We start from the raw sequence: 24,769 nt of genomic DNA on the forward strand, positions 1-24,769 counted from the left end.
AATATACCTTAATTTATTTTTATTATATTTTTATATATTATATATTATTATATTATCCATAATATATATATATTTTATATATAAATATATATATATATATTTATTTTATATATAAATATATATATATTTACTTTATATATATATATTTAATTTATTTTATATATATATATATTTATTTAATATATATATATATTTTATATATTTTTTTTATATATATATATATATATATATATATATATATATATATATCAGACACCAACATTGTAATAATAAAAACATAAAAACTACACCTTAACACAAGAAAAACCTATAAAAAAACGAGGCAGGAGGGAAAAAAAGGCACAAAAACCACAGAGGGGCCATATACGCTGTAGCCGCCGCGCTGTCACGTGACTGGGTTCACTCCTCAGATAGACTTATATCGTCTCCCTCTGATGATGTCACTTGCCAGGCACAAGTCCGCACACAATGACACAGCGCTTCTCTACACTTGCCAGTAGTCAAGATGGCGCCCACTGCAGCGTTGCCATCTCGGCGTCGTGACGCAACGACGCAATTCGGTCACCTGAGAGGCGTGGTTTAGCTTGGCCGCTCTGTAGTGTCTTGGCGGCAGCAACGTAGTTAGGTAGTCACAGTGCGAAGGAAGCATGGCGGAGCAGGGAGCCGGCGGGGATCGGCCTCAGGAAGAGTGCGAAGGAGCCAGCGGCGGAGCCCCGGGAGGAGCTGGACGGAGGGAGAGCAGCAGCGGAGCGGGTGAGGTGTATACACACAGCAGGGTGGGGGATGGGAGGCAGTGCATGGACCTGCCCGGGCCTCTTCCCTGTATACAGTGGTATATGGGGATTCTCAGTAGTTGCTGTGGGACTACAACTCCCAGCTTCTTATTGGGGGGTTGTGGTGACATAATGTGTGCTGTACACACAGCCCCCCTGAACTGGAATATAAGATCCTGTCCCAAGAGCTGGCGCTCTACAGAGGGGGGCACTGCGTGTTGTATGTGTATGGGGGTTATGCGAGGCAGGGGCGGCGAAGAGCAGCAGCGCAGGGGATGGATCAGAGCAGCCTGCAAACCGCCAGAAAAGGCTGACCCTCCAGCACGCCGCCTATGAGGAGCTGACGGTGCCAGAGATGCCCGGGGACCAGGGGTGATGCTGTCCCGGGAGAGAGTGGGCGATGCCGCGGAGATGCCCAGGAGAAAGGGGGCGATGTCGCGGGGATGCCCGGGGGAAAGGGGGCGATGCCGTGGAGATGCCCAGGGGAAAGGGGGCGATGCCGCGCAGATGCCCAGGGGAAAGGGGGCGATGCCGCGCAGATGCCCAGGGGAAAGGGGGCGACGCCGCAGAGATGCCCGGGAGAGGGGGGGCGACGCCGCGGAGATGCCCGGGAGAGGGGGGGCGACGCCGCGGAGATGCCCGGGAGAGGGGGGGCGACGCCGCGGAGATGCCCGGGAGAGGGGGGGGCGACGCCGCGGAGATGCCCGGGAGAGGGGGGGGCGACGCCGCGGAGATGCCCGGGAGAGGGGGGGCGACGCCGCGGAGATGCCCGGGAGAGGGGGGGCGACGCCGCGGAGATGCCCGGGAGAGGGGGGGGGGGCGACGCCGCGGAGATGCCCGGGAGAGGGGGGGGCGACGCCGCGGAGATGCCCGGGAGAGGGGGGGGGCGACGCCGCGGAGATGCCCGGGAGAGGGGGGGGCGACGCCGCGGAGATGCCCGGGAGAGGGGGGGGCGACGCCGCGGAGATGCCCGGGAGAGGGGGGGGCGACGCCGCGGAGATGCCCGGGAGAGGGGGGGGCGACGCCGCGGAGATGCCCGGGAGAGGGGGGGGGCGACGCCGCGGAGATGCCCGGGAGAGGGGGGGGCGACGCCGCGGAGATGCCCGGGAGAGGGGGGGGGCGACGCCGCGGAGATGCCCGGGAGAGGGGGGGGGGCGACGCCGCGGAGATGCCCCGGGAGAGGGGGGGGGCGACGCCGCGGAGATGCCCGGGAGAAAGGGGGAGATGCCCAGGAGAAAGGGGGCAACGCCGCGGAGATGCCCGGGGGAGAAGGAGTGATACTCTGGAGATGCCCAGGAGAGAGGGGGCAATTGCTGCAGGGTTGCCTGGGAAAAGGGGCTAATGCCGCCCATGGAGACAAGGGGTGATGCCAGAGAGCTGACTGTGAAAAGGGGGTGATGCTGTGGAAATGCCCAGGGGTTAAGGGGGACAATGCTGCAAAGGAGGTGATAGGGCAGAGATGCGCTGAGGAGAGGGGTGATGCCGCAAAACTACCCAGGGGGAAACAGGGAGATGCTGCCCAGGGGGAAAGGGCCAGATACCGTGGAGATTCCCATTGGGGAGAGGGGACGATACTGCGGAGATGCCAAGGTAAAGATGCGATGCCGCAAGGCTGCTTGGCAAAGGGTCTGATGCTCATGGAGATAAGGGGCAATGCCACAGATGTCCAAGGGGAATGCGGGGCTACTTGGGGAAAAGGGGTTGATGCCGCCCAGTGAGATGGGGCGATGCTGCAAAAGATGCCCAGGGGACAGGTGGCGGTGCCGCTAAGCTGCCCGATGAAAACGGTGCGCTGGCCGTGAAGATGCCCAGGTGGAGAGGGGGCAATGCTGGGGAGATGCCCAGTGGCTGCCACCCTGATCTCAATAACGGGAGGGTCTCTGACCGCCGTAATGGTAGGGACCCCAATGTGTGTACTAGAGGGACCTATAGGTGTGTAGGGGAGGGAATTGACCTGGGCCCCCCCACTGTCGTTTTACATAGCTGTGTGGGGGACTTGTCTGTGCAGCTGCTTAGCGGAGAGCCCCCCATCTGTGGTGTCTGTGTATCTAGATAGCCCTGGGATTGGACTGGATACATAACACTTTTGGGGCCCTTCAAAGTTTTTGAACTTACATTTTTCTGTCTGAAAAAATTCACATCCAAAAATAACCAAATACTTCTTTTGTGTTTATTTTTTTATGATGTTTTTGTAGTTGGGCTGGGCTTTCTGTTTCTGTTTCTGTTTCTCTTGTATCTGAAGTTACATTTTGTGCAGTTTTTTTTCTTCCAAACAGTTGTAAGAATTGATGTTGCTGCTTTTTTTCCCGCATGTAAAGAAAACAGGGGCAGGTTCTCTGTAGTTTGTCCCCAATGAAATGAATGGGGCTCTACTGCGAGGATGCGATGAGGATTGTGGAGCGAATCTGCCTCAAACTCCCTGTAAAAAAAACAAAACAAAAACTGAATAAACCTTTCAGGTTAAAGTTTTTTGTTTTTTAAGATGGCCAGTAGTAGAAAATGTTATAAGGTTACTTATCTGTTAAATCCTCCGCTGCCTAGGGGCTTCCTGGCATACAAAGGGTTAGTTATGTTTTTATTGCTGAAATTGCACAGTGGTTGTAAAAAGAAGCGGCTTGTTAAAAATTTGAGAATACACCTTGTTGCTTAAGCTACAACCTCTGCAGTTTAGCAATGGTGGTGGCATGTGTACGGTGCTTACTAGCTCTTTTCTATAGAGCTTGTCAGTGCTGCCTTGAAGCTGTCTGCACTGTTGGCTTTCGCTCCGATTGCCGCTCCTGCGGCTGCCCCTCTGATTCACCCTGCCTGTCTGCTCTGGCGGCTGCCCCTCCAATTCCTGCTGTCCCTCCAATTCCCCCTGCCCCCCCCCCTCCGCTTCGGCGGCTGCCTCTCTACGATTCCCCCCTCCGCTTCGGCGGCTGCCTCTCTACGATTCCCCCCTCCGCTTCGGCGGCTGCCTCTCTACGATTCCCCCCTCCGCTTCGGCGGCTGCCTCTCTACGATTCCCCCCTCCGCTTCGGCGGTTGCCTCTCTACGATTCCCCCTGCTCCATCTTCGCTTCGGCGGCTGCCTCTCTACGATTCCCCCTGCTCCCTCTTCGCTTCGGCGGTTGCCTCTCTACGATTCCCCCTGCTCCCTCTTCGCTTCGGCGGCTGCCTCTCTATGATTCCCCCTGCTCCCCCTTCGCTTCGGCGGCTGCCTCTCTACGATTCCCCCTGCCCCCCCCCTTTGCTTTGGCGGCTGCCTCTCTACGATTCCCCCTGCCCCCCCTTTGCTTTGGCGGCTGCCTCTCTACGATTCCCCCTGCCCCCCCCTTTGCTTTGGCGGCTGCCTCTCTACGATTCCCCCTGCCCCCCCCTTTGCTTTGGCGGCTGCCTCTCTACGATTCCCCCTGCCCCCCCCCCTCCCCCTCCGGCGGCTGCCTCTCTACGATTCCCCCTGCCCCCCCCTCCATTTCGACGACTGTCTCTCTACGATTCCCCCTGCCCTCCTCTTTGCTTTGGCGGCTGCCTCTCTACGATTCCCCCTGCCCCCCCCCCCCCTCTGCTTCGGCGGCTGCCTCTCTACGATTCCCCCATGCCCCCCCCCTCCGGCGGCTGCCTCTCTACGATTCCCCCTGCCCCCCCCTTTGCTTTGGCGGCTGCCTCTCTATGATTCCCCCTGCCCCCTCCCCCTCCGCTTCGGCGGCTGCCTCTCTACGATTCCCCCATGCCCCCCCCTCCGCTTCGGCGGCTGCCTCTCTACGATTCCACCTGCCCCCCCCTTTGCTTTGGCGGCTGCCTCTCTACGATTCCCCCTGCCCACCTCACTTCGGCGGCTGCCTCTCTACAATTCCCCCTTGCCCCCTCCCCTCCGCTTCGGTGGCTGCCTCTCTACGATTCCCCCATGCCCCCTCCCCTCCGCTTCGGCGGCTGCCTCTCTACGATTCCCCCTCCCCCACCCCTTTGCTTTGGCGGCTGCCTCTCTACGATTCCCCCTCCCCCACCCCTTTGCTTTGGCGGCTGCCTCTCTACGATTCCCCCTGCCCCCCCCTTTGCTTTGGCGGCTGCCTCTCTACGTTTCCCCCTGCCCCCCCTCCATTTCGACGACTGTCTCTCTACGATTCCCGCTGCCCTCCTCTTTGCTTTGGCGGCTGCCTCTCTACGATTCCCCCTGCCCCCCCCTCTGCTTCGGCGGCTGCCTCTCTACGATTCCCCCATGCCCCCCCCCCCCTCCGGCGGCTGCCTCTCTACGATTCCCCCTGCCCCCCCCCCCTTTGCTTTGGCGGCTGCCTCTCTGATTCCCCCTGCCCCCTCCCCCTCTGCTTCGGCGGCTGCCTCTCTACAATTCCCCCATGCCCCCCCCCCCCTCCGCTTCGGCGGCTGCCTCTCTACGACTCCACCTGCCCCCCCCCCCCTTTGCTTTGGCGGCTGCCTCTCTATGATTCCCCCTGCCCACCTCACTTCGGCGGCTGCCTCTCTACAATTCCCCCTTGCCCCCTCCCCTCCGCTTCGGTGGCTGCCTCTCTACGATTCCCCCATGCCCCCTCCCCTCCGCTTCGGCGGCTGCCTCTCTACGACTCCACCTGCCCCCCCCCCCCTTTGCTTTGGCGGCTGCCTCTCTATGATTCCCCCTGCCCACCTCACTTCGGCGGCTGCCTCTCTACGATTCCCCCTGCCCACCTCACTTCGGCGGCTGCCTCTCTACGATTCCCCCTGCCCACCTCACTTCGGCGGCTGCCACTCTACGATTCCCCCTGCCCACCTCACTTCGGCGGCTGCCACTCTACGATTCCCCCTGCCCACCTCACTTCGGCGGCTGCCACTCTACGATTCCCCCTGCCCACCTCACTTCGGCGGCTGCCTCTCTACGATTCCCCCTGCCCACCTCACTTCGGCGGCTGCCTCTCTACGATTCCCCCTGCCCACCTCACTTCGGCGGCTGCCTCTCTACAATTCCGATTCCCCCCCGACTCCCTACCCCCCTTTCCGACGGCTGCCTCTTCGATTTTCCCTGCCCCTCTGCTTTGGCGGCTGCCCCTCTGATTCCCCCTGACCCTCCGCTTCGGTGGCTGCCCCTTGCCCCTCCATTGGCTGCCTCTCTGTTCCAGCGGCTGCCCATCCAATTCCCCCTTCCCCTCTGCTTCAGCGGCTGCCCTTCTGATTGGCCCCTGCCCCCTCACTTCTGCGGTTGTCTCTCTATGATTCCCTGCCTCCGCTTTGGCAGCTGCCCCCTGCCTCTGCACTCTGGTGGCTGCCCCTCTGATTTCCTATGCCCCTCCGCTCTGGCGGCTGCCCACTGCCCTCCAGCGCCTGCCCCTCCTCTTCAGCGGCTGCCTCTCTGCTATTCCCTCTGCACCTCCGTCTTCCCCTGCCTTGCCCTGCAGCAGAGCGGACAGTTGAGGCCAGGGGTGCAACTATGCTGGTAGCCCGAACTAATACATGTTTTACCATGTTAGGTAATTTGTGATTTTCTGACTTGATCCCTACTATTGGCCAACTTTTTGGAAAACCTTTGAAAGATCCCTTTAATTCTTTAATTATCAGAAGTGAGGTGTAAGGGTTTGGTCACATGCTGCAGCGATCTTGTCAAATGTGGCCAATAACACAACCCCCCCAAAAAAAAAAATGTTTAGGGGGCTCCAGGGAGCCAAACAGCAGAGAAAACAGAAGAGCCTGAAAAAGCAAAGAAGGCCGTGTGTTTAGCCACAATACATCCATAGATGGGCGAGTTTAGTAGCACCGCTCATTTGTGTATCAGTATGGTAATTGGAGGCTCCATGCAATCATGGGATCCTGCCATTGTCATGGAGGGTTTGAGGACGACCCTTGATGCTCCGACCTGAACTCGGCAGTGGCGTAGACATATATGGAGCTATTAATTTTTGGCTTGGGAGAACCCCCCCCCTCACATTGCAGGACACCCTCGGATCGGAAATTTAATTTAATTTTATTCATTTATATAGCGCTATTAATTCCACAGCGCTTTACATACATTGGCAACACTGTCCCCATTGGGGCTCACAATCTAGAGTCCATATCTGTATGTCTTTGGAGTGTGGGAGGAAACCGGAGACCCCGGAGGAAACCCACGCAAACACGGGGAGAACATACAAACTCCTTGCAGATGTTGTCCTTGGGATTTGAACCCAGGACCCCATTGCTGCAAGATTGCAGTGCTAACCACTGAGGCGCTGCAAGATTGCAGTGCTAACCACTGAGGCGCTGCAAGATTGCAGTGCTAACCACTGAGGCGCTGCAAGATTGCAGTGCTAACCACTGAGGCGCTGCAAGATTGCAGTGCTAACCACTGAGGCGCCGCAAGATTGCAGTGCTAACCACTGAGGCGCCGCAAGATTGCAGTGCTAACCACTGAGGCGCCGCAAGATTGCAGTGCTAACCACTGAGGCGCCGCAAGATTGCAGTGCTAACCACTGAGGCGCCGCAAGATTGCAGTGCTAACCACTGAGGCGCCGCAAGATTGCAGTGCTAACCACTGAGGCGCCGCAAGATTGCAGTGCTAACCACTGAGGCGCCGCAAGATTGCAGTGCTAACCACTGAGGCGCCGCAAGATTGCAGTGCTAACCACTGAGGCGCCGCAAGATTGCAGTGCTAACCACTGAGGCGCCGCAAGATTGCAGTGCTAACCACTGAGGCGCCGCAAGATTGCAGTGCTAACCACTGAGGCGCCGCAAGATTGCAGTGCTAACCACTGAGGCGCCGCAAGATTGCAGTGCTAACCACTGAGGCGCCGCAAGATTGCAGTGCTAACCACTGAGGCGCCGCAAGATTGCAGTGCTAACCACTGAGGCGCCGCAAGATTGCAGTGCTAACCACTGAGGCGCCGCAAGATTGCAGTGCTAACCACTGAGGCGCCGCAAGATTGCAGTGCTAACCACTGAGGCGCCGCAAGATTGCAGTGCTAACCACTGAGGCGCCGCAAGATTGCAGTGCTAACCACTGAGCCGCCGTGCCGCACTACAGCCACCAGTAATTGTTGGAGGTGTGGATCTGGTCGAGCAGCTCGCCGACTCTGGAGCTCATTAATAGTCATCGCTGTGGAGGGGTTACATAATCGTGAAGCTCCTCGGTCGGATCATTAGATCCTGCTCTGGATTCTCCACAAATGTTTCCCAATCGTTTCAGCTTGTGCAAAAAGCAATTCAGGAAATTCTCGCTAAACAGCCTCGTGTGTGTGTGTGTATATATGTGTATGTATCTGTGTGTGTATGTATGTATGTTTGTACAGTATATATATATATATGTACAGTTAGGTCCAGAAATATTTGGACAGTGACACAAGTTTTGTTATTTTAGCTGTTTACAAAAACATGTTCAGAAATACAATTATATATATAATATGGGCTGAAAGTGCACACTCCCAGCTGCAATATGAGAGTTTTCACATCCAAATCGGAGAAAGGGTTTAGGAATCATAGCTCTGTAATGCATAGCCTCCTCTTTTTCAAGGGACCAAAAGTAATTGGACAAGGGACTCTAAGGGCTGCAATTAACTCTGAAGGCATCTCCCTCGTTAACCTGTAATCAATGAAGTAGTTAAAAGGTCTGGGGTTGATTACAGGTGTGTGGTTTTGCATTTGGAAGCTGTTGCTGTGACCAGACAACATGCGGTCTAAGGAACTCTCAATTGAGATGAAGCAGAACATCCTGAGGCTAAAAAAAAGAAAAAATCCCTCAGAGAGATAGCAGACATGCTTGGAGTAGCAAAATCAACAGTCGGGTACATTCTGAGAAAAAAGGAATTGACTGGTGATCTTGGGAACTCAAAAAGGCCTGGGCGTCCACGGATGACAACAGTGGTGGATGATCGCCGCATACTTTCTTTGGTGAAGAAGAACCCGTTCACAACATCAACTGAAGTCTAGAACACTCTCAGTGAAGTAGGTGTATCTGTCTCTAAGTCAACAGTAAAGAGAAGACTCCATGAAAGTAAATACAAAGGGTTCACATCTAGATGCAAACCATTCATCAATTCCAAAAATAGACAGGCCAGAGTTAAATTTGCTGAAAAACACCTCATGAAGCCAGCTCAGTTCTGGAAAAGTATTCTATGGACAGATGAGACCAAGATCAACCTGTACCAGAATGATGGGAAGAAAAAAGTTTGGAGAAGAAAGGGAACGGCACATGATCCAAGGCACACCACATCCTCTGTAAAACATGGTGGAGGCACCGTGATGGCATGGGCATGCATGGCTTTCAATGGCACTGGGTCACTTGTGTTTATTGATGACATAACAGCAGACAAGAGTAGCCGGATGAATTCTGAAGTGTACCGGGATATACTTTCAGCCCAGATTCAGCCAAATGCCGCAAAGTTGATCGGACGGCGCTTCATACTACAGATGGACAATGACCCCAAGCATACAGCCAAAGCTACCCAGGAGTTCATGAGTGCAAAAAAGTGGAACATTCTGCAATGGCCAAGTCAATCACCAGATCTTAACCCAATTGAGCATGCATTTCACTTGCTCAAATCCAGACTTAAGACGGAAAGACCCACAAACAAGCAAGACCTGAAGGCTGCGGCTGTAAAGGCCTGGCAAAGCATTAAGAAGGAAGAAACCCAGCGTTTGGTGATGTCCATGGGTTCCAGACTTAAGGCAGTGATTGCCTCCAAAGGATTCACAACAAAATATTGAAAATAAAAATATTTTTATTTATTTTATATTTTGTTTGGGTTTGGTTTATTTGTCCAATTACTTTTGACCTCCTAAAATGTGGAGTGTTTGTAAAGAAATGTGACAATTCCTACAATTTCTATCAGATATTTTTGTTCAAACCTTCAAATTAAACGTTACAATCTGCACTTGAATTCTGTTGTAGAGTTTTCATTTCAAATCCAATGTGGTGGCATGCAGAGCCCAACTCGCGAAAATTGTGTCACTGTCCAAATATTTCTGGACCTAACTGTATTTATGTGTGTAATTATATATATATATATATATATATATATATATATCTATATATCAGTGCCTTGCGAAAGTATTCGGCCCCTTTGATTTTTTTTTTCAACCTTTTCCCACTTTTCAGGCTTCAAACATATAGATAAAAATGTTAATGTTCTGGAGAAGAATCAACAAGTGGACACAATTGTGACGTTGAAGGAAATTTATTGCTTATTTTAAACTTTTATAAACAATAATAAACTGAAATTGGGGCGTGCAATATTATTCATCCCCTTTAAGTTAATACTTTGTAGCGCCCCCTTTTGCTGCGATTACAGCTGCAGTCGCTTGGGGGATGTGTCTATCAGTTTTGCACATGGAGAGGCTGAAATTCTCGCCCATTTTTCCTTTGTAAACAGCTGGAGCTGAGTGAGGTTGGATGGAGGCGTTTGTGAACAGCAGTTTTCAGCTCTTTCCACAGATTCTCGATTGGGTTCAGGTCTGGACTGTGACTTGGCCATTCTAACACCTGGATACGTTTATTTGTGAACCATTCCATTGTAGATTTGCTTTATGTTTGGGATCATTGTCTTGTTGGAAGACAAATCTCCGTCCCAGTCTCAGGTCTCTGGCAGACTCCAGCAGGTTTTCTTCAAGAATGGTCCTGTATTTGGCTCCATCCATCTTCCCATCAATTTCAACAATCTTCCCTGTCCCTGCTGAAGAAAAGCAGGCCCAAACCATGATGCTGCCACCACCATGTTTGACAGTGGGGATGGTGTGTTCAGGGTGATGAGCTTTGTTGTTTTTACGCCAAACATATCGTTTGGCATTGTGCACAAAAAGTTAGATTTTGGTTTCATCTGAGCAGAGCACCTTCTTCCACATGTTTGCCACAAGCCACCTGGGAGACACCAAACAAATGGCACTTTTTATGGATATCTTTGAGAAATGGCTTTCTTCTTGCCACTCTTCCATAAAGGCCAGATTTGTGCAGTGTATGACTGATTGTTGTCCTATGGACAGACTCTCCCACCTCAGCTGTAGATCTCTGCAGTTCATCCAGAGTGATCATGGGCCTCTTGGCTGCATCTCTGATCAGTCTTCTCCTTGTGTGAGATGACAGTTTGGATGGACGGCCGGGTCTTGGTAGATTTGCAGTGGTATGATTCTCCTTCCATTTCAATATGATCGCTTGCACAGTGCTACTTGGGATGTTTAAAGTTTTGGGAATCTTTTTGTAACCAAATCTGGCTTTAAACTTCTCCACAACAGTATCATGGACCTGCCTGTTGTGTTCCTTGGCCTTCATGATGCTCTCTGTGCTTTAAACAGAACACTGAGACTATCACAGAGCAGGGGCATTTATACGGAGACTTGATTACACACAGGGGATTATATTTATCATCATCAGTCATTTAGGACAACATTGGATCATTCAGAGATCCTCAATGAACTTCTGGAGTGAGTTTGCTGCACTGAAAGTAAAGGGGATGAATAATATTGCACGCCCCAATTTTCAGTTTATTCTTTTTTTACAAAAGTTTAAAATAAGCAATAAATTTTGTTCAACTTCACAATTGTGTCCACTTGTTGTTGATTCTTTACCAGAACATTAACATTTTTACCTTTTGCTTGAAGCCTGAAATGTGGGAAAAGGTTGAAAATTCAAGGGGGCTGAATACTTTTGCAAGGCACTGTAGATATATTATATGTATGTGTGTGTGTGTGTGTGTAAATGTATGTGTGTGTGTAATATATATATGTGTGTATGTATGTATGTATGTATGTATGTATATGTATGTGTATATATATATGTGTGTGTGTGTGTGCGTGTGTGTATATATATATATATATATATATATATATATATATATATATATATATATATATATTTTATAATATCATTTTTTGCATAGAATATCCACCAATAAATTAAAATGTCAATTGGAAGGTTGACATTTCACCAAATCTCCATAGACTGATGAATTTGTTGAAATCTACACCTTATTGCAAATTTGTTTTTTTAACTTTTACCCCAATCAATGGATGGGTTAAATCTGCAGTGAATGGTCACCCGTGGTCCCAGTCTATTTGTATGACTGGGCATGGATTGTGGTGTCTGGAGCGGCCCGCCATGGGCTTTGGTGCTATGAGGGGCCGGGCGCGGGCCTCTGTGTCGGGCCGCTGTGTCGGGCGCGGGCCTCTGTGTCGGGCCGCTGTGTCGGGCGCGGGCCTCTGTGTCGGGCCGCTGTGTCGGGCCGCTGTGTCGGGCCGCTGTGTCGGGCCTCTGTGTCGGGCCGGGCTCGGGCCTCTGTGTCGGGCCGGGCTCGGGCCTCTGTGTCGGGCCGGGCTCGGGCCTCTGTGTCGGGCCGGGCTCGGGCCTCTGTGTCGGGCCGGGCTCGGGCCTTATAGATGTTTGAGGGTGTTTGGTCAGGGTCCACGGAGCTGGTTCGGGAATTGCCCCTTGTACACAGACTCTCCTGCCACCTGTTGTACCCCGGGTCCTTGTTGCCCTTCCGTAGATCTGATGTTTCCCATTCACTCTTATGTAGCTGAATACCATTGAAACTTAATCTGTTTTTGCCACAGAAACCGCGGGAAGCTCAGCCCCAGGTTTATTGCTCTCCAGTCTCTGCTGAGTTTTATGACTCAAAAACATGAAAAGCTCATCAACTAGTAGCGGGAAATGAAGAGGAGGATACTCAGCACCTCCCCCGCCTGATCCGTCTGGGGGGCAACTGGTGGACTGGGGTTTACCTCCTTGGCTGCCGCTTTGCTAGTCCTGTCTGGTTCACTATGGTGCTTTTTTCCCTGACCAAACCCTGATCTTGTGGCAGGATGTCTCCTGGGAGTCATCTGCAGTTTTGGTGCGTTTTTTGTGGCGTTTTTACAGCAGTTTCTTCCGTGATGTCAAGACATTTAAGGGTTCAAGAGTACCAGAGTGCTGGGTTGGGACGGTACGGACCTGCATCCGGCACTCTGGTAGTAAAAAAAAAAAAGTAAAGCAAGCATGCTATACTTCCTAGTCTCCGGTAGATGCTAGACTGTATGGGCTCCTTTCAGGTATGACGTCTTCAACAGGCCCTTATCACATGAAGTATGATTGTAGTGGAAGGGAGAAAACATGGCCAATGTCACACCCACTAACCTGGAAGGAGCTCATACATTCTAGGATCATCCATACCTGCTCCCGCGGCCCCTCCTACTTCCAGTGCTGCTCATTAGCCTCATGCATATTCTCTGCCCCCCCCATCCCCCCACTGGAGTCTGTGGGTCTATTGTACAGTTAAAAAGAAATAAATAAAAAATTACATGGGGGGTCCCCCCATATTTTGATCCCCAGCACAGAAGAAACTTACAGCTACAGGCTTGGATGGCTATCAATATATGAGGGACCCATAAAACAAAAACAGCGTGTGATACCCTCCAAATTTGATACCCAGCCATGATAAAGCCCACAGATGGAGGCTGGTATTCTCAGGCTGGAGAGACCCAGCCTAAAAATATCAACCTGCAGCCGCCCAGAATTGTCGCATCCATTAGATGCGACAATCCCAGCACTTTACCCGGCTCTTCCTGAATTGGCCAGGTGCGGTGGCAATCGGGGTAATAAGGGGTTAATCTCAGCTCATACCTGCGAATAAGCCCTAGATTGGTGATGGGGGTGTCTCACACGCCTGCCATTACCAATCTGTAATAAGTGACATAAACACAAAACACCGAAAAATCCTTTATTTGAAATAAAATGCAAAAAGCCCACCCTCTTTCACCTCTTTTTTAACCCTATAATCACCCCTGCAGCTCCGACGTAATCCACACGAGGTCCCATGACGATTCAGCTCTGCTACATCTGAACATCGCAGCGGGCGGCCATAAAACATGACTGCCCGCTGTGATCTCCAGAGAATTAATGAGCCGCAGGATCAGCGGTCACTTCACTCGCGGTCACAGGCGATACCTGTGACCGTAAATAGCCTGAGTGAGGTCACCGCTGAATGCGCGGCTCATTCATTATCTGTGTAGACCCGTAGACCGGGCCTGTGATTGGTTGCAGTCAGATGGGGGCGCGTCTGACTGCAGTCAATCACAGATGAACGCAGTGAATATGGAATGAGCCGGGAAGTGGAGGAGCTGCAGGAGTGTACAGCCGCACCGGTGATTCGGTAAATATTCCCCTATCCCCAGCACCATTTACGTGCCGGTCAGATACCCTGGATCAATTCCGGGCCTAACTGGGGTTTTTAATTAACCCATTAGACCCACCGATCCTATGGTGAAAACCGCAGAAAAAGCCCTGAAAAGAATTGACATGTTCGTTAGCGGGAAGAAAAGTGTCTCTCGGCTGAGCGGAGGCCAGTGATCGCCTGCAGCGCTCACATGAGTGTCTGGAGCTGACTCATCCGTGTGACGTGGAGAGCCCCTTGAAGTGGCGGTGACCTCACTCCTCCTCGCAGACTTCAGTGTTGTAACCGGAGCTCGGTGCTGCGGTCCCGGTAGGAGGACAGGAGCCGTCTGTGGTCTTGGAGACCGGGTGACTGTGCGTCAACACACCGAGATGGGAGAGCGAGTCATAGCAGGAAATTCAGCGAGCGCGCGCCATCTGCACGTCCAGAAAAATACTTTCAAGAAGCATCTTTTGGTTTGTTTTTTTTTTCTTGCAAATTTTCCAATAGTGTAGATATGTTCATTATTTATTTGTTTTTTTTTTGTCGAATATTTTCAATTTTATGTTGCATATTTGCTGAAATAAATTCATCCTTTTTTTTTTTTTTTAATTTCCATCGCAGGTGTATCGACAGAGCAAATCATGCAGACCGGTGATCTACTCCTGCGCGGGTGAGTATTAATAAATTGCAAGGTCGAATTGTAGCCCTTTGTGATTATTTTCACGCAGGAGCTTTCCCCCATTGATTACGTTCCGTCCCGTCTTTCTACTCCTCTTCCTCGTCAGGTTCATCATGGATCGGGTGCAGCGCAGTTCGGCTTCGGATACGCCGGGAGTTCCCGAGCTGGGAGGGATGGAGCAGATACAGGAGAATTCTTCCACCAAAAGGCTGTGCGACTGCCTCCGAAAGATTGGGGACGAGTTGGACGGGAACATGGAGCTGCAGAGGTATGGACTCCCCAAAATGTACCCTTTTGAACAGTATAAAATGCTAAATGTAAAAAAGGAGTGTGCATCTTATAGTCTGAAGGCGGTGTCCTGTGATGGAGAAGAACGCTGACGCTATGTCCTCCCCGATTGCAGAGAGTTGCACTTTCCCCTCCTGCCGCACACTGATCTATGTGACCGGTGCAGAGCAGGAGAGGAAGCTATAGAGGCCTGAACGAAGGCTGAAGGAGCTGAGCAGATGAAGGACCTGCCAATAAAATAACTCAAAGAACTTTCAGCGCATGCAGGACCTGAAATGACCTTAAATTAATAGAGAAGGTCCTTCAGACACTCAGCTCCTGCAGCCGCCGTTCAGATGCCAGCAAGGACTGTAAGATGTGGTAATGTATAGTATGTGTCTGTGCAAATGTGCACGTAGTAGAGCTGTGTGTGCGCATGCAAATGTGCACGTAGTAGAGCTGTGTGTGCGCATGCAAATGTGCACATAGTAGAGCTGTGTGTGCGCATGCAAATGTGCACGTAGTAGAACTGTGTGTGCGCATGCAAATGTGCACGTAGTAGAGCTGTGTGTGCGCATGCAAATGTGCACGTAGTAGAGCTGTGTGTGCGCATGCAAATGTGCACGTAGTAGAGCTGTGTGTGCGCATGCAAATGTGCACGTAGTAGAGCTGTGTGTGCGCATGCAAATGTGCACGTAGTAGAGCTGTGTGTGCGCATGCAAATGTGCACGTAGTAGAGCTGTGTGTGCGCATGCAAATGTGCACGTAGTAGAGCTGTGTGTGTGCGCATGCAAATGTGCACGTAGTAGAGCTGTGTGTGTGCGCATGCAAATGTGCATGTAGTAGAGCTGTGTGTGCGCATGCAAATGTGCATGTAGTAGAGCTGTGTGTGCGCATGCAAATGTGCATGTAGTAGAGCTGTGTGTGCGCATGCAAATGTGCATGTAGTAGAGCTGTGTGTGTGCGCATGCAAATGTGCATGTAGTAGAGCTGTGTGCGCGCATGCAAATGTGCATGTAGTAGAGCTGTGTGTGCGCATGTAAATGTGCATGTAGTAGAGCTGTGTGTGCATGCAAATGTGCATGTAGTAGAGCTAGCTGTGTGTGCGCATGCAAATGTACATGTAGTAGAGCTTTGTGTGTGCATGCATATGTGCATGTAGTAGAGCTAGCTGTGTGTGTGCATGCAAATGTGCATGTAGTAGAGCTAGCTGTGTGCATGCAAATGTGCATGTAGTAGAGCTAGCTGTGTGTGCGCATGCAAATGTGCATGTAGTAGAGCTTTGTGTGTGCATGCAAATGTGCATGTAGTAGAGCTTTGTGTGTGCATGCAAATGTGCATGTAGTAGAGCTAGCTTTGTGTGTGCATGCAAATGTGCATGTAGTAGAGCTGTGTGTGCACATGCAAATGTGCATGTAGTAGAGCTGTGTGTGCACATGCAAATGTGCATGTAGTAGAGCTGTGTGTGCACATGCAAATGTGCATGTAGTAGAGCTGTGTGTGCACATGCAAATGTGCATGTAGTAGAGCTGTGTGTGCGCATGCAAATGTGCATGTAGTAGAGCTAGCTGTGTGTGCGCATGCAAATGTGCATGTAGTAGAGCTAGCTGTGTGCATGCAAATGTGCATGTAGTAGAGCTAGCTTTGTGTGTGCATGCAAATGTACATGTAGTAGAGCTGTGTGTGCACATGCAAATGTGCATGTAGTAGAGCTGTGTGTGCACATGCAAATGTGCATGTAGTAGAGCTGTGTGTGCACATGCAAATGTGCATGTAGTAGAGCTGTGTGTGCACATGCAAATGTGCATGTAGTAGAGCTGTGTGTGCGCATGCAAATGTGCATGTAGTAGAGCTAGCTGTGTGTGCGCATGCAAATGTGCATGTAGTAGAGCTAGCTGTGTGCATGCAAATGTGCATGTAGTAGAGCTAGCTTTGTGTGTGCATTCATATGTGCATGTAGTAGAGCTTTGTGTGTGCATGCATATGTGCATGTAGTAGAGCTGTGTGCGCGCATGCAAATGTGCATGTAGCAGAGCTGTGTGTGCGTGCATGCAAATGTGCAGGTAGCAGAACTGTGTGCGCACACACAAATGTGCATGTAGCAGAACTGTGTGTAACACTGAAGAGAAACTCCATCAATAAATTTATTACCTCCCTATTCTACCATAGTACATTAAAATTAGTGTTGGTAACCCCTTCACTTTACACCACCATTGAAGTTTAAATTAATAGGAAAAATGTTTCCTATTTTCAGTTTATTGGAAGGAGCGTCTTATAGCCTGAAAAATACAGTGCTTTTTTGTTTTTCGTTTTTACCATGCATTGGGCCTGACGGGCCTGGTTTCTTAAACAGCAGCAATGTTGGGGTGCACTGGATGCCGGTACCTGTGGGTCTGCTCTGAGCACTGAATGTTCTCCATGCTGCTTCCTACTACCTGTTACATACTTGGTGCCTATGCAGAGCACTCTGCAGCCTCTCCTGTGCTACTTGTACCTTTTAGCTTTCTGCTCACAGTTTGGAAAACTGTATAAAAATGGAGTGGCCGAACATCACGGGACTTGTTACCCGCAGAGCTATTGCATGAGAAGCTCGGGTGTCCTGCTGGAACTAATCAGACGTGTTTACATGTGACTTCCTCTATCTTACCTGTGTTATGTATCTGACCTCTTTCTATCTGCTGCTTTCTGCTTAGGATGATTGAGCAGGTCCAGGGCAACCCCCCCAAGGAGGTCTTCTTTAAAGTGGCTACTGAAATGTTTGCAGACGGCAACTTCAACTGGGGTCGTGTAGTAGCCCTCTTTTACTTTGCCTGCAAACTGGTTCTTAAGGTGAGCGTCATGTTTCCTGATTCCTATAGTATAGTAACTTACTTGCATTTAAAGGGGTTGTCCAGACTTGAGGTCACAATCTGTGACTGCAGACTTGTGATTCCTCACAGTGCACACTGTCAGGATCCACCATGTGGGGCGTGCACACTGTCAGGATCCTCCATGGGGGGCGTGCACACTGTCAGGATCCTCCATGTGGGGCGTGCACACTGTCAGGATCCTCCATGTGGGGCGTGCACACTGTCAGGATCCTCCATGTGGGGCGTGCACACTGTCAGGATCCTCCATACGGGGCGTGTGCCGTATGGCATTTGAATACTTCCGTCCACATTCTGACTAGACATGCCCAACTGCACGTCTAGTCGGCACGTGACCGCATGTATACAAATAACATACTTGTAGTGTTTTGAGTGTTATGAATTAGCTGATGGTGGTCAATCTCCTGCAGGCACTGTGGTCGCGAGTTCCAGAAATAATTCGCACAATCATAGACTGGACCATGGAGTACCTCAGGGATCATGTTGTCCAGTGGATACGAGATCAAGGAGGCTGGGTGAGTTCGGGGTCTTACTTTTTATATATTTGATCAGATTTTATGTGTTGGACAATGTACATTATTTAATTTGCTGAATGCTTTGTTCACAGAACCCCTTCACTACTAAAGATGTACCGCTACGTCCTAAATCATGAAGGAGTAATCACTGCCGGCTGCTGCGATGAGCCGCTGGTGATCACCGCACATCTTCTGATTTGAACAGCAGACGTGTGTCTCGCAGGCACAGATGGATCTGCGATCCTCCTGTGCCTATTAACCCCTTAAATCGCGCAAATTAAATGGCCGCGGCGGGGAATGCCCCTTTCCCCACCGCCATCAGAGGCCATGGTAACACAGGGTCATGTGATGACTCCTGTCGCTATCCTTGCGTAGTTCCTGTTACAGCCGCCAGAGCAGAAAAGAACTCAGCAGGGAACTAGTAAAATAAAAAAAACAACTTGTACCGACCAGAGGCATCCCACCAACACATCAGTTTTACCATATAGTGAACACTATGAAAACAATCATGAGGTGGAGCGAGCTCTCATGATGACATAAGCGGGGGTGGAGCGAGCTCTCACGATGACATAAGGGGGAGTGGAGCGAGCTCTCGCGATGACATTAGCGGGGGGTGGAGCGAGCTCTCGCGATGACATTAGCGGGGAGTGGAGCGAGCTCTCGCGATGACATTAGTGGGGGGTGGAGCGAGCTCTCACGATGACATAAGGGGGAGTGGAGCGAGCTCTGGCGATGACATAAGCGGGGGGTGGAGCGAGCTCTGGCGATGACATAAGCAGGGGGGTGGAGCGAGCTCTCGCGATGACATAAGCGGGGGGTGGAGCGAACTCACGATGACATTAGCGGGGGGTGGAGCGAACTCACGGTGACATTAGCGGGGGATGGAGCAAACTCTCACGATGACACATTAGCGGGGGGTGGAGCGAACTCACATTGACATTAGCGGGGGGTGGAGCGAACTCACGATGACATTAGCGGGGGGTGGAGCGAACTCACGATGACATTAGCGGGGGTGGAGCGAACTCACGATGACATTAGCGGGGGGTGGAGCGAACTCACGATGACATTAGCGGGGCTGGACCGAACTCACGATGACATTAGCGGGGGGTGGGGCGAACTCTCACGATGACATTAGCGGGGGGTGGAGCGAGCGCTCACGATGACATAAGCGGGGGGTGGAGCGAGCTCTGGCGATGACATAAGCTGGGGGTGGAGCGAGCTCTGGCGATGACATAAGCGGGGGGTGGAGCGAGCTCTGGCGATGACATAAGCGGGGGGTGGAGCGATCTCTGGCGATGACATAAGCGGGGGGGTGGAGCGAGCTCTCGCGATGACATAAGCGGGGGGTGGAGCGGGCTCTGGCGATGACATAAGCGGGGGGTGGAGCGAGCTCTGGCGATGACATAAGCGGGGGGTAGAGCGAGCTCTGGCGATGACATAAGCGGGGGGGTGGAGCGAGCTCTCGCGATGACATAAGCGGGGGGGGGGTGGAGTGAGCTCTCGCGATGACATAAGCGGGGGGGGGGGGGTTGGAGCGAGCTCTCACGATGACATAAGCGGGGGGTGGAGCGAGCTCTCGCGATGGCATAAGCGCGGGGGGTGGAGCGAGCTCATCATGAGTGAGGCGTTTTCCATGTACTCCCTGTACCCCCTCCTGACCATAGACTAGGGCAGGTTTTGGCTTTCCTATTGCATGTGTTTCTGGTGGAGAGATGTCTGCGCCCCTCCCCCGACACGGCCGCCGGCCTCACGGGAACAATGGAGGACAATGCAGAGTGTTGTGTGCAGCGATCTCCAGGGCAGTGAGGTGGCTGCTCGCTGTCCTCTGCCGGTGTATGGGCACTGCGGATACATTATATTACTGGTCACACTTTTTCTGCTTTTACCACTTTCCTTATCAATTGGATTAATGTGTGAGCACTGGGGGTCCGGCCTCTGTGCCCCTCACTGATCACAAGAACAAGGGGACCTAAAAGCTCTTGTGTGAGTGGACGGATAGTCCTCATTTATACGGGTGAGGTCCTCATGTTCTTCCACCAAACTCCCCCTCCATGTCTGTATGGGCCGTGTGCACTGGGCACAGTCATGGGGAGCAGAAAAGGGTCTCCCTCCCCCCCCCCCCCCAAAACTGTTCCCACAAATCTGGAAGATACAATTGTTCTTAATGTCTTGTGCTGAAGGGTTAAGGTTTTGCTTCACTGTAAAAAAGAGGCCGACCCACGATAACAGCCCAGAGCATTATCCCCCTCCGCCAAACTGTGCTCTGGGCTCAATGCAGTCAGGGGGTGATGTTCTCCATTCACCAGCCCCAGACTCCTCCATCAGACACAGAGCAGTGCGATCCATCACTGCACAGAACGTCTCCTCCAAAGTCCACTGGTGGCGGCTTTACACTGCTCCATCCGATGTTCGACACCGGCTTGGGGTCGCCCGGCACTGTGCTTGGGGGGGTCGCCCGGCACTGTGCTTGGGGGGGTCGCCCGGCACTGTGCTTGGGGGGGGTCGCCCGGCACTGTGCTTGGGGGGGTCGCCCGGCACTGTGCTTGGGGGGGTCGCCCGGCACTGTGCTTGGGGGGGTCGCCCGGCACTGTGCTTGGGGGGGGTCGCCCGGCACTGTGCTTGGGGGGGTCGCCCGGCACTGTGCTTGGGGGGGGTCGCCCGGCACTGTGCTTGGGGGGGGTCGCCCGGCACTGTGCTTGGGGGGGTCGCCCGGCACTGTGCTTGGGGGGGTCGCCCGGCACTGTGCTTGGGGGGGGTCGCCCGGCACTGTGCTTGGGGGGGTCGCCCGGCACTGTGCTTGGGGGGGGTCGCCCGGCACTGTGCTTGGGGGGGGTCGCCCGGCACTGTGCTTGGGGGGGTCGCCCGGCACTATGCCTGGGGGGGTCGCCCGGCACTATGCCCGGGGGGGGGGGCGCGCCCCGGCACTATGCCTGGGGGGGGGGGCGCCCGGCACTATGCCTGGGGAGGGGGGGCGCCCGGCACTATGCCTGGGGGGGGGGGGCGCCGGCACTATGCTTGGGGGGGGGGGGGAACCCGGCACTATGCTTGGGGGGGGGGGGGGCGCCGGCACTGTGCTGGGGGGGGGGGGGGGGGCCGCTGGCATTATGCTTGGGGGGGGGGGGGGAGCGCCCGGAACTATGCATGGGGGGGGGGGCGGGGCGCCCGACACTGTGGTTGGGGCGGCGCCCGGAGCTATGCTTGGGGGGGGGGGGGGGGCGGGGCGCCCGACACTGTGGTTGGGGGGGGGGGCCCGGCACTGTGCTTGGGGGTCACCGGGCTTGGCCATAAAGCTCATTATCTGCCAGTGGGGGGCGAGGGGCCGGATGTTATCCGCCGAGGAGCGGTTGAATGAAAAAAACGAATTCAGTAATTGTGTGTCCCTAAACCGATGGTCACAGCTTCTCCTCTAAGTCTTTCTTTTTATTCTTTCTTTCCCCCCCACAGGAGAGTCTTCAGTCTTACTTTGGCACCCCGACCTGGCAGACTGTCGGGGTCTTCCTAGCCGGTGTTCTCACTGCCACTTTTGCCTACCTCCGATATTCTTAAGAACTTCTCGCAGTCCTGAAGCTTTCATCAGCTCGTCTGGAAGCACAAACGTCTCCCCGGATTCACTCCAGCATTGACGACAGCAAAGCTTGAAAGCGCGTGCTTCCACCATGCTGCACGAGAATGGCTCTCACGTGGCCTCTGGCACCAGTTTTTGGGATAGCGTCTACTTTTTTTCTTTTTTTTTTTTTTTTTTTCCTCCCTTTTTTTTTTTACATTAAACACGTGCCTTTTTAATAAGCCTCTTTTTAATTTAATACTTGAATTTGTGCCTCTTACCTTTCGGTGTCGGAGGGTGAGGACCATAGTCCTAGAATGTACATCTATCCCCCCCCCTTCCTTCCCTCCCCCCTCTTGGATTTTCATGGATTTAGTATGGGGTTTTAATTTTCCACGTCGCTGAGTTTGCACCTTTTTATTTTTAAGAAGATGAATTCCGTTATTTAAGTAAAAGGAAAAAAATGGTTACGGCTTCAGTTCTGTACGGAGCAATATTGGTGACGTAGTGCGATGACGTACGGTCCTGCGCGTCCTGCGCGTCGGGGGTCAATGTGAACCCGGCTGAAGCCTCCCGTACATGTCGGTACCGGGTGGAAGTGGCTTTTCCCATGTCGGTCCATGTTAAACCGCAATAAGAAAGCATTTTACATTTGGTTCATCAAGGACTAATATTTGTAATAGAACTGGAGTAGGTGCTAATACCAAAAGTCCATATCGTTAGGCTAATTAGACATTCATTTGCATACTGTGAACTGATCTGTGATTGGCTGAGACATCAAGAAATGAAGAAAAATCCAGATTTTCCCAATTTCAAGCTCAGATCTGCACCAGCCGGCATGGAAGGAATTTAAAGGGACTGTACGGTCACAGCTAAGAGCGCGCTTGATTGACAGGTGTCTCCCTCCCCTCAATGTTTAGCTAATTTTTGCCCTGTTCAGGCTTTATACATCCCCCTCCCCCATAGGATCCCTTTCCAACATGTCATTTTGCATCTACAGCTCCCAAGCCGGTATGTGTGTTTTGATGACCAACCCAAACAGGGTCAAATATGGCCGTCATGCTCCCTCCGAAGCGCTAGTTTGAAGTCTGACGGACGTACGGCTGCATCCTAAACACTATAGGTGAATCCTGTAGTCATTGGTTTGCATAGGAGCTGTGTACGCAGACTGCCAGGGAGTGATGGGAGTAGTATTTTTTTTTATAATGTAATTTTTTTCCCCTCTCTATTTTAGTCTGTACAATCCCTTTAAATTATCTTGTCTATACCGGTTATGACCTGTAGAGCATCAGGTTCACCTACAGGCCATGAGCAGTATGGCATATATTCTGTACAATCCCTTTAATTTCTCTCATTACTGATATTGTGATCTGTATAGCATTAGTGCCATCTACAGGCCATTAGCAGTATAGCAGAAAGTGTACAATCCCTTTAAATTCTCCCTATTCTGACCTGTAGAGCATCAGTGCCACCTACAGGCTATGAGCAGTATGGCATATATTCTGTACAATCCCTTTAAATTCATTACTGCTATTGTGATCTGTATAGCATCAGTGCCACCTACAGGCCATTAGCAGTATAGCATATAGTCTGTACAATCCCTTTTAAATTCTTGTGACCTGTAGAGCATCAGTGCCACCTACAGGCCATTAGCAGTATAGCATATAGTCTGTACAATCCCTTTAAATTCTTGTGACTTGTAGAGCATCAGTGCCACCTACAGGCCATTAGCAGTATAGCATATAGTCTGTACAATCCCTTTAAATTCTCTATTCTGACCTGTAGAGCATCAGTGCCACCTACAGGCTATGAGCAGTATAGCATATAGTCTGTACAATCCCTTTAAATTCATTACTGCTATTGTGATCTGTATAGCATCAGTGCCACCTACAGGCCATTAGCTTATAGTCTGTACAATCCCTTTAAATTCTTGTGACTTGTAGAGCATCAGTGCCACCTACAGGCCATTAGCAGTATAGCATATAGTCTGTACAATCCCTTTAAATTCTCTCTATTGTGACCTGTAGAGCATCAGTGCCACCTACAGGCTATGAGCAGTATGGCATATATTCTGTACAATTCCTTTAAATTTTCTCATTACTGCTATTGGGATCTGTATAGCATCAGTGCCACCTACAGGCCATGAGCAGTATGGCATATATTCTGTACAATTCCTTTAAATTTTCTCATTACTGCTATTGGGATCTGTATAGCATCAGTGCCACCTACAGGCCATTAGCATATAGTCTGTACAATCCCTTTAAATTCTTGTGACCTGTAGAGCATCAGTGCCACCTACAGGTCAAGAGCAGAATAGCAGAAAGTCAGTACAATCCCTTTGTGACCTGTAGAGCATCAGTGCCACCTACAGGCTATTCGCAGTAAACCATATAATCTGTACAATCCCTTTAAATTCTCTCTTTTTACCTATAGAACATCAGTGCCACCTACAGGCCAAGAGCTGTGTAGCATATAGTCTATATAACCCCTTTAAATTCTCTCTTATGACCTGTAGTGCATCAGTGCCACCTACAGGCCATAAGCAGTATAGCAGATGTGTTACTGCTGCTTATTATGACCTTGGCCATGTGTTAAAATGCTTTCTGGGTTAATCACCAATTTTTTATTTTTTTTTTGTGTAGGACTTAACATGGGAAAAGAGTTCACATTGGAATAACGATTCGATCCCATCTGTGAATTATTTTTTTTTTTAATTTTTATTAAACACTCCTGTATTTTTTTTTTTTTTTAATTTATTTCACTTTTTTTGTATATTTTTTTCCTTTACCGGTAGGTGTAGATGGATGTGTCAGTGCAATGATGGACTTTTTACTGGACAAATACTTGATACCACTATACCTCAGCCTCACGCTGTGCAGCCTTTTTCCGGATGGTGGGCAGTGACCACTCAATACCAGCTTTACTGGGACTGAACACACACAGTACCATTGATCTATATTTTTATTTTTTAGGAATAGACAATCATTTAATGCTTTACATTTTTTTTTGCCATTTACGACTTTATCTCCGTTGCCATATTCTGCCTTTTTTTTTTTAAATTAAAGAT

The 24,769-nt window shown here is 51.2% G+C and overlaps 1 protein-coding gene across 1 annotated transcript; it reads left to right on the forward strand.

The window, feature by feature from the left end:
- The first annotated feature begins 582 nt into the window (after positions 1-582).
- BAX (BCL2 associated X, apoptosis regulator) lies at positions 583-24,769 on the forward strand. Its single transcript, XM_075329436.1, has 6 exons — positions 583-753; positions 14,452-14,500; positions 14,616-14,777; positions 17,470-17,605; positions 18,054-18,158; positions 21,603-24,769. Exons 1-6 carry the CDS (start codon positions 648-650, stop codon positions 21,702-21,704), a joined length of 660 nt encoding a protein of 219 aa, XP_075185551.1. The 5' UTR covers positions 583-647; the 3' UTR covers positions 21,705-24,769.

Source organism: Anomaloglossus baeobatrachus, chromosome 11 (genome assembly GCF_048569485.1).
Source record: "Anomaloglossus baeobatrachus isolate aAnoBae1 chromosome 11, aAnoBae1.hap1, whole genome shotgun sequence".
NCBI classification, from domain to species: domain Eukaryota; kingdom Metazoa; phylum Chordata; class Amphibia; order Anura; family Aromobatidae; genus Anomaloglossus; species Anomaloglossus baeobatrachus.